At 41.3% G+C, this 16104-nt stretch overlaps 1 protein-coding gene across 2 annotated transcripts; it reads left to right on the forward strand.

Moving 5' to 3' along the window:
* On the forward strand, nt 1-15500 carry lonrf1 (LON peptidase N-terminal domain and ring finger 1). 2 transcript variants are annotated; one of them, XM_030051941.1, is made up of 12 exons: nt 1-786; nt 3300-3421; nt 4699-4821; nt 8089-8298; nt 8419-8638; nt 9004-9109; nt 9523-9637; nt 9801-9922; nt 10105-10263; nt 10880-11042; nt 11240-11392; nt 13487-15500. In XM_030051941.1, exons 1-12 carry the CDS (start codon nt 159-161, stop codon nt 13643-13645), a joined length of 2280 nt encoding a protein of 759 aa, XP_029907801.1. In that variant the 5' UTR covers nt 1-158; the 3' UTR covers nt 13646-15500. The 2 variants fall into 2 exon arrangements, with proteins under 2 accessions (XP_029907801.1, XP_029907810.1); XM_030051950.1 differs by having other exon boundaries at nt 3303-3421.
* The last annotated feature ends 604 nt before the right edge of the window (nt 15501-16104 follow it).

Here is a 16104-nt window from a genome sequence, read left to right on the forward strand (position 1 = left end):
CGTGACCGTGTTTTTATGTAACAAACGGGTGTCTGTCCGAAAATCCGTTAAACTACTGTGTCAAGGTGTACGGCAGCTATAGAAATGTATAGGCAGTTACATAGAGGAAAATTGAAATAAGTTTTTGTTTGCTAGTTAGTTTGTTTTTTCACGCTACCATGTCGCCTCAACCACAAGTGAAGGGCTCGGCGGAAGAAAGGAGCACATTCTTCATCGAGGCCGATTCTGAATACGTGTGGGAAGAGGACCATGGCATTGATCATCATAAACTTATTTTACAAAAAGCCAATACCCTAGCATCGGAAAACTGCCTCAAAGAAGCCATTGACTGTTTTTCCATGGCCATGCGCTATGGCTCCGTGCTACCCGAGCAGTTAAGCACTTTACTGGACTGTATCCTCCGCAACTTCAAGAAGGTTGCGGGGGCAGATGCGGCTGCGGGACGGAGACAGGACGGGGTGGCGGACAGCACCCGGGGTGATACGTTTGACTGTCCGAGCTGTCATAGTTTCTTGGGTGAGCCTGTGACCATATCGTGTGGACACTCTTTCTGCAAAAGGTGTTTACAACGCAGACAGCTGTCCCAGTGCAAGCTGTGCAGCGAGGCGGTGAGGGACAGAGCCGCCGGCGAGGAGGTCAAAGTGAATGTAATTCTGTGCGGACTGCTAGATAAGTGGTTCCCCGAGGAGCGGAAAAAATCTAAAGCTATCCATGAAGTTGAGGAGCTGAACAGGAGAAAACACTACGAAGAGGCTGTATCGCTAGCAAGCAGTGTTATTCAATCTGGTAAGTAGGAAGAGAAGAGGGCTTTCCCTTCCTCCGCCCTGTGCGAGCAGTAAAGGAAGCTGACGTGTTGTTGATTAAACTTGATCAGACAAAGCAGCCGTAAAAACTGTTGCCCTGCTTGTCTAAATTATTTTAATCGTGCATTATGTGTTGTATTATTAGTGATTCTGCAGGGGGTTGAGCTGAGTTCCACTGACCAACATTTTGAAAACCCATTACCATGTGTTGAGCGAAGCCCCTCCTCCTGTCATGTAACCTCTTATGACCCGATTACACAAGTTGAGCATGCGCATTAGATGCACGTTGCATAAGGCAGGTCGTGACACATTGGGATAGGTTTTGTAACTTAACAAAACAAGCTAGGGGGCTGTATTTGTAATCTGTTATGCCTTTAATGAATTATCCGTGCATATGTGCAGCCATGTATGGAATATAGCAATTTTGGGGAATGCTTTGTTAGATTGGCTGGTGGGTAGACACACACACACACACCCACAGGGCAGTGACTTGGCTTTTGTAATATATCCTTCCATTATGCAATGAGGTAAACGAGATTATCTCTTCATCAGATGATGTGTAGTTAACTTGCAAGGAGTGCCTGAAGTCTTATTTTGTGGTGTGATGTGTTTTGATGTGATGAAGTGGTCCTGAAAGAGCTGGGCTGCTGGTGCAAATGCCAGAAATGTCCAAGAAAGGCTGGCAGCATGAGAGGAACGAATGAGAACTGTTTCTTCATCACCAGCAAGTGCTGCCAAAAGTGCCCCTCAGCATGGCGTTCACCTTGCCACACAGTTTTCCAGTGGAGCTCAGTACCCAAAAGTAGAGGGCATCATGCATGCTCAGTCAACTTTTCCTGGAAAGTAGGGGTTAAAATATCATGCAGAGTCTCATCAGGCACAGAGGCCTGCCAACACTCAGTAACATAATATGATATACTGCAGGTATGACACCGCCCTAAATTAAAAATAGCCTTTATCATTTCCTCAAGAGTCCCAATGGAGACACAAAACTGTGGCAGGCTTTTGCCTGGCCCTTGTTTATGTTACATTGCATATTAATATTTAATCACTGTTTATCCACTCTTGGCACCCACTGCACCCCTACTGTCCTGAAGGGAGGTGTCTTTTTGTAAGGGACTCCCCAAGGATTCTTCACTTTCCTTTTACTAATGAGATTTTCATGGGAAGTTTCTGTCATGCAGTTTGTGGGTCTAAGGTCAGAGGATATTCTTTTTATTTATTGTTTGCATAATGTGGCTTATGCAAAGCCTTTTGAAACTAACTGTGATTAAAGGCTGCACAAATAAATTTGACGGCAAGAAGTGCTGTCCTATGTATTTGTTTCACTTAATTCAGGCCTTGAATCAGACAAAGCACCCAGTGTTTGTCTGTTTTTTGTCCTTCTTCTGTTCTCAGAATTTGCACCTGAACCCCAGTCTCAAATTGGTGCATTGTGAAAGGAACAAGCTAAGGCCCTTAGCCTAGCTGTTTTGTAATTGTGTAGTCTATGTGTCTGTGCTATCTGGGTTAAGTGATATAACATCACACATAACTCCCATGGCCTCCTCAGTTACTTAAACATGACCTTAAGGGTATTTTGTTGAAGATTGTCGTGTGAACTGCTGCACTGCAAGATCATGAATAAAGCTATTGCCCTGTCTTCCTGCATTGTGTATTGCAGGAAAATTGGCAACTGCAGTCAACCATGCCACGTGAAACAAAGGAAAACTGATGTGGCACCTTAAGCTGAGAAAGCCGGTCAGGCGACATTGGTTTGAGGACACAGACCGACAAAAATGCCTGCCACCTGCTTTTGACAGTGTCGGCTCTCAGTGCCACCAGAGCAGCAGGATGGAAAGTTCCAGACTTTGAGTGACGCTTCAGTGACATCCTGAAGTCTCCTTAGTAAATTATCAAACATCCTTGTCAAGATGAATAGATGCTCACCTTCATGGTTTTCAGTCCCCCAGGCTGTATGTATATGTTCCAGTTCTTTAAACATTTCCATTTTTTCACTATTCATCTACCAGGAACAAGAATCTAAACTCTTAATGATCTCTGTCTTTCCACCCAGAAGAAGAGGCTCATGCAACTAATTCTTCTTTTGCTTTGTTTGTCGACAACACAGTTACACAGTAAATGTAATATTGTGTAGCTGTGAGATTGTAATGCATCGCAACATTTTTTTAACACTCAGTCAATGTAAATTTACCTGCTTATATAAGAGGGAAAAAAACACACTTTTGTGAATTCAGTAGTAGTCTATTTATGGTTAAATGAATGTGGCATCTCTCTTTACCTCTCTTTTATTAGTTACGTTAGTGAGGTGACCCTCAGTCTTTCTGTTTCAGGGTAATCACAGACTAGAGCTTCAATTGTGATATCTGCTCTGAAACACCAAGCTCTCTCCAGTGTCAAATAAAAAATCTCTTTAACTTCTGGTGTTTGAGAAAGATTTTGATTTTAACCCTGGTCTCCCTCTCTGTCCCCTCTCCATCTCCCCCTGTCTGCCAGCAGACCCAGGGACTGCGGCGGTGGTGCGATTGTCTCGTGCGGAGGCGTACATGGCTCTCAGACAGTACCGTCTGGCTCTAGAGGACACAGAACTCTGTCTCAGCTCCAGCCGCTCTGCAGAAGTAGGTCACTATGCATTGCTTTGCTGCTCCAAAACAGAAAAAGATGTGACTGCTACAGAAATATTAGTCTTTTATCAATTTTTTGTTCAGAATTCATCTTCATGGGCAAATATATGGTTATTATTATTATTTCAAAAATTACTAAACGTAAATAACTTTAAAATATCAGCACTGTCAGGTGAAAACCCCGTAACTCCAATTTTGGTGATTTCCATGTTTTCATTCTCCAGGTTGGTGAAGTTGTCCAACCCTTGGATATATGAAACCGATTCACAATCGATCAATTAAACTGAAAAAATGTACATGCTAAAAAACTAGGCCATTTTTCTTTGCTTATAAAAAGTTGATATTTTGCAGATAAAAGGGTCTCATTTACAGCTGCGGCATGATTCCATAGATTCTAATGCCAAAGATAATGGCCTTGCCCCCATTTATTTCTGTATGCCCACACTTATCTGTATATCTGTGCCTTTGTCTAAGAAACTGTCATGTGATGAGTTGGCTGTTTTTTGACTATAGAAGAGTCAGCAAGCCATTACTAAGAAAAGGTGTATTTTAAGACTATCCTGCCCTTAAAGCTCCAGACAGGGACACTCTCTGGCAGCACCTAGTTGATCTTTAGTTTACCTTACCAGATTACGATTTTGTGGCTGAAGTGTGGCTAAGAAGATGCAAGACATTTAACTGAATAACTTTTATCCTTTCACGCTATTCTTATGTAGAATAAAAGCAGTTTTCAAAGTGAACTTAACATGTATGTGCCCCATGAGCAGACTGAATCTTAGTTCAAGAGTGATTCTGTTTCCATGGAACAACCCTCTTCTATTCTTAATGTCACATAAGAAGGGCTTCCCTCGAGATAAAAAACATAACTAAAGAGTACCATGCATAGAGAAGGGCTTTCCAGGCTGCACGTGTAGTGATTAAGATCGTAGCTATTAGTAAGTGTTACACCAGGAAAAGGAGAGCAGAGGTGTTGGTCCAAGTCTAGGATAGCCTTCACTTGATATGGTTGAATTTGAAATGTGCTGGTATATTACAGAATGCAATATTTTTTTTTATATCCCCTCCTATTTTTTTCATGCATAAGGAACACCCAAGATGTCCAGGCATTTGACATGTAGTGCAGCTTGAGTGCACATAGTAGTCAGTTGTGGTTTGTCACAATGACACATGCAGAGCAAGCTGACCCAGTGTTTATGAATTGAATGCTAACTTGGATGTCCCATCTCTCTTCCTCCTTCCTTCCTCTACTTTTTCTTTCTTTCCTCTTTCAGGCATATTTTTGGAAGGCTATGGTGCTCCATGAGATGGGCCAGGTGGACGAGTCTCTCCAAGTCTTCCTCCACTGCCTGGCTCTGGATGAGGACTTCCCCTGTGCTAAAAGAAAAGTGGAAATGGTGAGTGGTTAAATGGAAAAGAGGGACTGATGATAAGTTGATTAGTAAGTTAGGAGTGTGGGAAGGGGAGAGACAAACCTCAGTTGCTGTTGTTATCTTTGAGTCTGGCAGTGAGCTGAGGTGGCAAAAGTTTATGCAAACAGGATGGAGGAACCAGACTCTGTACACCATAAGCCCGGCCTGGCTTCGTTAGACCAGTTCACAAATGCCAGTTAGTTTGGAACTTCTCAGTTAATTATTTTGATTTCCAAGGCACATGATCAGCAGTTGCAGGCCAAAATGCCTCTGGATACAGTTGGATAGACCTACAGCCAATCAAAGCTGCATAATAGTGGCATGTTACTGAGGGAACATTGAGCTTCAACAGCATCAAACCTGCCCCATATTAGATAAATGCTTGTGATTGGCTCAACCTGGGCCAGGTCGGCTGGAAATCTTTCTGAACGGGAAGGAGGCCAGAAAAACCTGCTAGAGCAAATAACAAAAGCTCGCAGATTCATCTGGTTCCCAGGCTTTTGTAAGCTAAGTTTGAACAAACATTTAACTGGAACCCTTATCATATCAGTGTACTTTTTGCCTCAAGGAATATGTCAGATTTACTTTAGCCTTCCACCCCTTCGATAATGTGGCTGAGGCCTTTAAGCTCTCCCATTATGATTTCTTCCTTATGCAGTAGAGCCATGCATTCACTTTTTACAGCTAGCATCTGCACCACTCAATATAGCCATTCTGAGTGTTAGTTTAATGGAAACCATTTCTGAGGCCTTCACAGAAGTGATTGTATGGAGCTTCATATCACATTGTAGTCTAATGGCTACATCAGATAATTAAGGTGGAAACATGGCAGGGTGTCGTGCTTTGTGTCCCAAGTGTTGCCGTTCTTTTTTATCATTTCCAACCTGCATTGACCTCAGCACCCATAAACATGTCTTGATTGCTATCAGAGATTTCTCACAATGGTCAGATTATTCTGTCTGCCTATAATCATCTACTGTATGTTGATCTCTGTTGATAGTTTGAAAGCCAGAGTGACGTGCACTACATATCTACAGTTTCTCCAGAAAGATCAAGCTTATATATTATATAGGTTTAAGTGGCAAATGCAGAGTGAAGTAGGTGCAAGGTGAAGGTTTCCATCTTTAGACTTTGTCTGTGCATGCCAGGCAAGTTTTCCATACTTTTTATTAGAATCATCTGTTCTGGAATTACATAAGTTGCATTAGTGGGTCAGGTCTTGTGACTCTGCCTGTAATGACATTAGTACTGTGTATTAGACAACACACACATAGACGTTACATAAGCAACACACAGTTGACCTACATGTAATTACTAGAACATGAATCTTAAGCATAACATTGCTATTTGTTGTCCTTTCTTACCATGTTGGTCTGTGAAGTCATCTTCCTGTAGGAGGCTGCTTGTTTTGCTTTGTCATTGATCATACTGAATTTGCATTTGCAGAAAAGTATTTGTACTTGAATGAATTTGTTGTTTAGGCTTGCTGTATCTTGTATCACATTCTTTCTGAATTCCTTGTTCCCCCAATACTGGAAAAATATCTTGCTCAAGTGTAACTCAACAAAAAGTCACATTTTATGAAGCTGTGAAGGTAAAGATGTGCACTGGAAGGAAGTATTAAACAACTAGGACCAGGCCTGAATATCTAGCAATAAATAAAACAAACACTGACCCAGAGGGGGAAAAGGGATGGAAATGATAAAAAAAGAGCTATGAATCAACATGACAGGAGGGCAAGACATTAATCTAAGAAACTGTTTGTGCCAGTGTGCATCAGTAGTAAATCATTAATATAGCCCTTAATCACAGGTATAATCCCGTAAGGTATCACAGTGGCCCTATTTTGAAAACAACATATCGATGTTAATGCTTAGCTGAAAAGTCTGGATATGGTACAGGGCATCAAGAACAACTTAGTCACCATCACGATGAGAGTCAGAGACTGCAAGAACACCGATACTGCCAAGACTTTTAGTGGCAGGCTTATATGAAATTACACAATTATTAAAGAGAAGAAGAGGACAGAAGTGGGGAATCTACGTCAGTCTTATGAGGACAGTATGTCAGGCTGACAGTGTGTGCCACTAGGTCAAGGACACTGTGGCCAGACTTGCTTCTCAGACTCAAACACATTATCAGTCAGAAGAGCCTAATTTTGGTTTGCTGATAAATATGCTGATGAGCCTCACCTTTTGGCCCTATGCATTATCTAGAATTTGAACCACACCTGATATTTTACCTCCAGCCCACCCTCGGATGGTCTGCCCTTGGGCGACATTTTTGTCTGAACCTGACCCTGACCTGACCTCCACCAGCCAGAGCCTCCACAAAACCAATTATAGAACTTTATTTTTAGGCTACTCATTGACTGTATGCTATGCATTACCTGCTGCCTCAAGATGAAAGTGGATGGATGGAAAATCAAAATGTCACCTAAGGCTGATTCAGTTAAAGCCATCCAAAAACTCCAATCCAAAGTTATGTTTAAATGCCATTTTAACACTTAAATTTCCTCAGCAATCCATGCCTGAAGACATATACATTCATTACCCATTAAAAGTAAAAAATAAGTAGCAAAATTGTTCAAGCTGAAACCTGAGGCTACGATCTGGCCTAACTTAGGTCTAACTTAGTACATGTACTTCAAATTTCTGTCCTGTCGGAACTTAAGAAAACTCAACATACTCAACAGCCGGATCCCCTTCGATGCTCTAACGTTATCCAAGCTTTAATGTTATATTCATGACTAAAGGCAGTCATTGGTTATTCATTTCCTTCTACCTCACCTGGTTGTTGTTGGTGACAGTGACAGTGTAATCACATGATTATGTGTTTGATATTTTTCAATATCTCAGATGCTACTGTGTTACATTTGATGAGACTGTTGGTAATGGCGCATTTTTACTTCATATTCTGCTTCTACAAAATGAAACTGATTGGTCTACCGCTGCATCACCAACAGGCCAAAAAACTCTCAAACTTCAAGCAGCATCAGACACCAAACATCACACATGCCAAAAAATAAAAAATAAGTAGAAATGAGAAATTGATTCATCCAGGGCGAATTGCACTAATCATGAGGGATGTCATGGTCACTGTAGACTTTTTGTCTCTGGTTGTTGTCAGATGCACCTCACCCATGTGGGAATAGGGTCCCAGCATTGTGTTGACAGTGACTCAAGATAAGATGTTGTTGAGATTGCCTATCTAGTGGCCCTGCTCCAATGACAAACTGTGTGCTTCTTACAGATTCTGTGTGACATGCTCTCCCCGGCCGGCGAGAATGTCAAGGTTGGCCTGAGGGAGACGACTCAAAACACCTCGCCTCACTTGCGCAGTAAAACCCTTGTGGCTGATGCCCAAGCTGAGAACCAGCCTCCGTCACAGAGCCCAGTCCAAAGACAAAACCAACACCAGGTCCGTGCCGCCTCTGCACACCATCATCCGGACAACCAGGAGGTACAAACACCGTTTTACAAATGTCACACACCTAAACAGTGGAGTCCTTTAGTAGCATTGTTACTCCTTTGTATTTGAAGCAATGTGATTAAAGAACCGTTTTATTTCTTAATTGTTCAGAAACCTGGACGCTGGGAAAGCCTGCAGTCTCCCAGTCTTAGCCGAGCTCATTCACTACGATCCCACAGCTCCAGCTGTGGGGAGGAGGGGCTTAAGAGAGTGTGCTCCGCCCCTCAGCTTGGGGACCAGGAAAAGGGGACCCTGCTGAAGAGGAAGCTGTCAGTGTCAGACTCAGAACCATTTTTTGTGTGCAGTGGAGGCAGCAAGCATAAAAAGCAAGGTGAACACACTGCATTGTATTTACTCAGTTCTGTTGCTTTCTGTCCATTGCAATAGTAGTTCCAAATCCAAAATTTCCAGATCCAAATTTTTTTTTGCAGATATGGAATGAAAAAAGTAAACACAACATTTGACCTATAATACTGTATTAATATTAATTTTATTGAGTACAATAAATCAGCATTTTTGCAAAGCTAATGTATGATGGCTTGTTTACGTATTATTCATATTATTCATATTTCACCATTAAGACCCAATATGATTATTCAACAGACTTGAGGAAATGCTGTTTGTGCTTGTGTGTGTATGATACTGGACCCTCTATCCTCATCTTTCTGTTGTTGTCTCCATCTTGTTTGACTGCAGGTGTGGCCAGTGTCTCCAAACAACAGGCCGCCACAGCCAAAGCCCGCAGAACTGTTCCTCAGGATCTGCTGGACCCTAATGACTTAGAGTGCTCACTCTGCATGAGGTAGATACACTGACACACACACTTTCACTCCCACACACTCCTGGCTGTACATTTTTGTGTGCTTTGGTTAGGGCTGGGTGATATATCAATGGAATATCAGTATTGGGATATGAGATTAGATATCAAACTTAGTATCAGTTGAGCTGTGATGGTAAGGATTTTTCTTACATATTTACATATTTTTCTTATATACTGTATCACAAATTGACTTTTGGCCCATGAAAAGGCATCACATAAGTGCAGTATTGCTGTACTTGGCATAGCCCCATCTCACAGCCCAATACTGACGGTATTTAGTCAAGGATATCTGTATATTTAATTCTCTACATAACACCCAGCCCTAGCTTGGTTGTGGTTGTGGTTGTGACTAAACATTTATAAATAAGTAAGTGGCTGTTCTCTGACCACTACAGGTTATTCTATGAGCCTGTGACTACACCATGTGGCCACACCTTCTGTAAAAACTGTCTGGAGCGCTGCTTGGACCACACACCCCAGTGCCCTCTCTGCAAAGAGAGCCTGAAAGAGGTGAGAGATCGCTGTAGGCTGCTGTCCAGTCTGGATTTTAACCATCTAGTCATGATGCTTTATGCTAGAAAATCTCACAGTTGGTTTAGTAAAAATATATGTTTTGACAAAGTGCCCCTTACCTCCTTTACTTAAACCAGTGCTTGTGTCTCAATCTCTGCAGTATTTAGCATCTAGGAAATACATGGTGACCAGTGTCTTGGATGCACTGATCAAGCAGTATTTGAGTGAGGAGCATGCCGAAAGGACTAAAACTCACCAGGAGGAGACCAGAGAACTTTCAGAGTGAGTTGACTTGCAGCTCTCAGTTCAGTCATCTACCTTTCTCTTGTCTCTTTCATCTCTTTAATAAACCAAGCCGTTCTAGCTTGGTTTATTCCAGTGTTCATCATCAAATATTTCATTATGAAAGAAGTTTTCGATATTAACTTGTGCCTCTGTCCCGCTCTGTTTTTCCCCTGGTGTAGTTTGACGAAGAATGTGCCTATCTTTGTGTGTACCATGGCTTACCCCACTGTGCCTTGCCCCCTGCATGTCTTCGAGCCACGTTACCGCCTCATGATCCGCCGCTGCATGGACACAGGCACGCGGCAGTTTGGGATGTGCATTAACGATCCCCAGAAAGGGTAAGGCATCTCGCGCGCATGCACACACACACACGTTCTGTTTTGTTCTCCTGCTCCGCACTAGTGCTCTTTCTCTTTATAGCCTTGCCCTGGAGAAACAATAAAACATTTAACTCTCTGCTGGTGGAAGATAAAGAGAGAAAGTATAACTGAAAATGTTATCCAGCTGGATTTCAGATTTAATATTTTTAGCAGTTAAGTAAGCAGAATAACTGTGGGGGGGATTGGAGAAAGATTTGGAAATGTATAAACTGTAATACCCCTAACGTTTCAAGGACTATTATAATTCCCTCTCTGTTTTTGTATTTATTAATTTTGGAGGACAAGGAGGTCTGTTTTGTATGGTTCAAACCTTTGGGGGGACCTAACAACTGGACATTTGTCTTGAAAATAGGTCCTTAAGCTTTTTTATCCCCTACACACAAGTATTTGAAATTCAGTCTTGATATGAAGTTCACCCTAATCAAAACACTCTGGCACAACCATCAGTGGTGATGCAAGAAGATACTGTTCATAACAGACATATATACAAACACCAGTTTATGGGCTATAACTCATTTCCATGATGTCACATGTCTTCTGTTTTCTACCTGAGTTAATGGATCCCTCCTTTCAGGTTTGCAGATTATGGCTGCATGCTGATCATCAGGAGCGTTCATTTCCTCCCTGATGGACGGTCAGTAGTTGACACCATTGGAGGGAAGCGCTTCCGGGTGCTGTCCCGAGGAATGAAGGATGGCTACAGTATTGCTGATATTGAACACTTGGAGGATATAAGAGTAAGAACTGAAAATACTACAATTTACAATTTAACTGAGTTTATGTTGTGCTCTTGAGTTCAGTATTTCTCCATGTAGTGAAGTGATTTTTTTTTTTTTTTTTTTTTGGATCCTATATCCTAAACACAAGCTTTATTTTCAGCTCAGACAGTCTATACTGGTTGATTAATTGTTTGATTGACTTTTTTTGCTCTCAGGTGGAGGACAGTGAGGAGCTGGTGAGGCTGCAGGAGCTGCACGACGCCGTGTACGAGCAGGCCTGCGTCTGGTTCCAGAACCTCAAGATCCGCTTTCACAACCAGATCCTGCAGCACTTCGGACCCATGCCGGAGAGAGAGCCCGACATCCAGGTACACCTCACACACTGCCCTTCCACCTCCATCCGCAGGATTCCCTCCAAGCCCCGTTTCGATGAGCTGACCTGCGGGGCCACATCCTGATTTATAGAGCTGGGAAAAATAAAATGAGGCTTTAAATGTTTTTGAAAATTAATACATGCTTTTGAGAGTACTTTATTTTCCCTATTAAACTAAAGCATTTAGACTCATCAATATGCATCAGCTCTCTGGCTCACATCCTGAGGAAAATCATCTGATCTGGTATTTCTGCTGTTGTCCAGTTTTAAAATGAATGATTTCATCTTGGTTTCTTGACTTGATTACAGAATAATGGTTTAAAAAGAATCAGGCCTCTGTGATAAAATTGATCAAAGCATGCCAATTATGGGCCCATGTCCTTGAAAGTCACTGAAAAGTCCTTCAATTTGATGTACGTGCAGGGAAATCCTGTCTGTTGCATGGTTTCCCCACAGGAAACAACGGTCACGATCCAAGCTCTAATTTAATGTTGGCTACAACAAAAAGTTTTTCAGATAAGTCAGGAGATCCACAGGGAAAGCTTTTTGAATCCAGACAGGGGATGCTCGGTTCTTATTTTGTGGAGCGAATCCAAAATAATGAAATCAGTCATGTGCAGCACCTGCTCCCAGGTTTTTGTTCCTAGAAGGTTTTTGGGAAATTATATTTTTATGTTTCTTTGGTTGTACTCTCTAAAATGACACTTGCTTTTAATTCTAAGAAAGCAGATGGTTTTTAATGATTTGTTAAAATAGCCTGGAATGCAGATTAAATAGAACATTAGTCAAAGTGTTCATCTTCTTTTGTTTCTTTGTTTGACTGTTGTTTGTCTCTTTACATACCACTAAAGAAGCAAGCTCACAGCTGTATTCGTCCAATTGCAATATCAGCACGGGTATTGCAAATGGATATTATAATTGGTTCAGTTTATAAAAGTATCCAAAAGAAATTATGTGATCTGTGTTGAAGTGTGGACAATCAACATAATATATCTAAATAATTTGTAGCGCCTAGATTAGGGCATGTGTATAATTGAGAAATCATAAGCTTGAGTTAAAAGAAAACGGATTTTCTTAGGTTTTATCTGTCAGTCAACCAAATTGGCATGTTCATGTCCCCACCTCATTATAGACTAAGGTCTATTATTACATTATTATTTTCCTTCTCTTCCCAAAATTGGTTTTCCCCGACATGTATCAGTTCCCATAATGCACATTCAAAAACAAATTCAGTTCAAATGGGGACACCATTGCAGTTATGGGGAAACTCGGTGTGTGCAGCCTCCTCAGAGATCTGTACAGTGACACACAGTGGTTGGTTGCATGCGCTCGGCTCTGGCTTGGATCCTGTTGCCTTTAAAAGGATTATACGCTATGAGGACAACCACAGGGTGCAGTCTACTGACAATATAGGCTAAAGAGCTCTATGGGTGGTACTTACTTAATCTTTCTGGCTGTTTTGCGTCATAACGGTGTCATGAAGAGAATCCCCCAACACATATACACACACACACACACACACACATGCACACACCACTTCACAGTAAAAGCTTTGGTCGTTACTGGAAATGTGATGTGACTTTTAAAATAGGCAAAATATGTTTAAGAGTTTGTCTTAAAGTGAAACATAGCACAAAAATGTTGAATTTGATTTGTCTGATAATGTGTAGGAGTGTAAAGTACATTTTGTAACTGCAGCCCAGGTTCCCTAGCGTGAAGAAACAGGGATTTTTCAGCTAAGTAACTCTGATGCAGCATCTGGTAATACGGGACATGAAGTCCTCAAGCAGCTTACCGTAAAAGCTCATTTATTTTTGTTTGATTTCATTTCAAGTGTGCTGGCTGGTTCTTGAAATAAATGACAGCTTCTGATTTCATGCCAAATATTGGCAAGGTTTTTTTTTTTTTTTTTATGGAGGCCATCCCAAGTTTCCTGGATCCCAAAGTATTGCAATTTATTCTGTAATTTCAGCTTTTAAAAATGTGTGACTTCACACAAAAGATAAGGGAACTCTTTGCTCTCTTTGGCTTGGCTTGGGTCAAATATCATCAGAGAAATGATGTTATGGGTTTTACTGCTCTCTTCCAGGCAACTCCTAACGGTCCGGCTTGCTGCTGGTGGCTCCTGGCTGTCCTGCCCATCGACCCTCGGTACCAGCTCTCTGTCCTGTCCATGACCAGCCTCCGAGAACGTCTGGTGAAGATCCAGCACATTCTCACGTATCTGCAGAGCATCCCCAGCAACTAGAGCTTCCTCCTCCTCTCACCACCTCCAAAACATCTTCTGGACTTTCAAATGACATCCAGAGAAATTTCTGTCAACCTGTCGCCTAGCTTTTTATTTTCCTGCTCTCAACCTCCTAATTTTTTTCAGTTTTCCATACTTACCCCTGTTGCTCTCCCATTCACTGTCAGAGATTGGGAACATTGTTTTAATGATGTTGAAAAAACATCCACACGAGAACAGAGCGAAGTAGCTGAAACATATTTGAACTGTTGATCACTGCTCAGCACGACAGAGACACAAGAAAGGCAGCCAAACCACCTCAGGGACACCTCAGATGGCACACGGTCTTTATCTGAGACTATTCAGAACAGCGCTGATCTCTTGAAGGCATCTGTGAGAGAAGCTGTCCTCATCTGCTCTCTCACGCCCTGGAATTTGTTTTCATAGGATCTTCACCGATGACTTTTTCAAACGAGAAACACTCTGAGGAGTTGTCATTCCCACTTGGTGAATATTTTGTTCATGTTGTGGGTGATGATAGCAGGGAGCACTATGTATAGTAAACATTTATAAGTGTAACCACTTATAAGGAGGTAGATGAAGGCAAAGTATTTGAAATGAGGTGAAGAGATGTCTATTAATAATTACATATTTAATAGTGTTATCTCTTGTGAGATCAGAAAAATGAAAAGGTTTTTTCTGGGTGTGTGTGTGTGTGTGTGGGAGGTCTGTTTGTATAGAAAGGTGATTATGAGAAGTAAAATCCCAAATGCTGAAAGTTCAACAAGAGGCAGATGAGTGGAGGAAAGTGGAGCTGAGGGAGAGGAGCTCAAACACAAGAACCAATGTGAAATAATAAAAAAATAAAAGATCTGTGGAAAACTAAGTGCAACAGTAGGCCGGCGTAAGCTTACAAAACACTGATGAAAGTATTAATCTTACTCTTCCAAGCATTAAGCTTTTTTCTGTCACTTCTACTGTCTGCCATACACAACTTAACTGCAGCCTCTGCTCCCACGCAGTGGCAGAGGACCTTCCTGTTGAAAGGAAGGGGCCTTCTTCATCTGTTCACACATTTTCCGCATAAAGTTTCTTCCAAGCTGTAATATAGAGATGCAGCAAGGCAGCCATTTTGTCTTTTTTAAGTCATTGGCTGTTCTTTCAAAAAAGATGTTCTTCCTCCACTAACAGTCACAGCTCAGAAACCCTATCTTCCTAAGTGTTGTATTTGTTTGTCAAAGCTTTAGGACTTTTTCTTTCAGTTTGATGATTTTGCGGTGACAATATTTTCAGATTCAAGAGAGCTCTGTACTTGTATGAATTGTGTGTCCTCAAACCAAAAGTTGAAGCTACCCATTTAATTTATGTTACGGAAGTAATTTATACATGAAAAAAATATGTATCTGTACATTCAGGCCGGAAGTGACGCGAAAAAAATCAAAGGGGTGACCTTCCATTGTTTTGGCAAGTCACACTAACGAAAGAAGCGGCAATGTACATCAAGTAATCAAAGGGTCAGGGTCATTCTTCGTTAAAAGCGAAGCTGTTTATTTGGAGGAGAAAGGACAGTACCCAAGGTGCTTGAGTCAGTGGACTACTTTTGCCTTACACTATTTTGCATTGTGATTTGAATAGCACGATGCGTTGGCTTGTTACCATTCCTTTTTGCCATAGTTAATAAGTATGTTTTAATTTTATTTTCTTCAGTGGCCTCAAGGCACCAATGTTCACAATGTGTAAAAAGATATGATAAAAAATTCAAGTCAAGGCTGTTGTATGTAAATCATTTGTATAAAGGCTTTTTGGACAGATCTTGCTTTTTGCTCAAATGTTTAAGTTATCAGTTTTCAATAATAATGCACTTCTTTTTCAACTTAACTCTCAAAGTCGTCCCTGTCTGAGAGATTTAATGTGAGATGCTGTTTACCAATGCAGAGCTTTTCAAACTGTTAAATGTTCACGCCCCCCCATGGTGACTTTCATTAAGATGCAGACTTTAATTTAAAGTGATTTTGCCCCGGAGGAACCCTGATAATAAAAACAAAATTGTTTTGTGCTCAGCGTTAAATTATTCATTTAGATTAAATTAAAAAGATTCATAGTGGTGAGATTAAAGAATAAGGTTAAAATAACCACTCATGAACTTGTTTTTTTAACATGATATTTGCTCTAGGTGGTGATGTATAAGCATAGCATTCTAGCTTTTCAATCAGAAGGAAAATACGTGTGTGTGTGTGATAATAGGCCATAATCCAAGATGTGATGGGGACATGAAAAAGATAATTTGGTTGATTAATTATGGTTGATGTTAATTCATACATAATTTGGACTGGATTGAATTAAGGTGAAATTCCTTCCTCATTCTCTTGAGGACCGTCTGGAAGCCCCCCCCCTAAAGACCTTTCAGGGTCCCTGTACCCCACTTTGAAAACCACTGAATGAGTGGATAGCTTGAACTGGGGGTGGCAGAGAGGCTCAGT

The sequence above is a fragment of the Myripristis murdjan genome, chromosome 1, assembly GCF_902150065.1.
Source record: "Myripristis murdjan chromosome 1, fMyrMur1.1, whole genome shotgun sequence".
NCBI classification, from domain to species: Eukaryota; Metazoa; Chordata; class Actinopteri; order Holocentriformes; family Holocentridae; genus Myripristis; species Myripristis murdjan.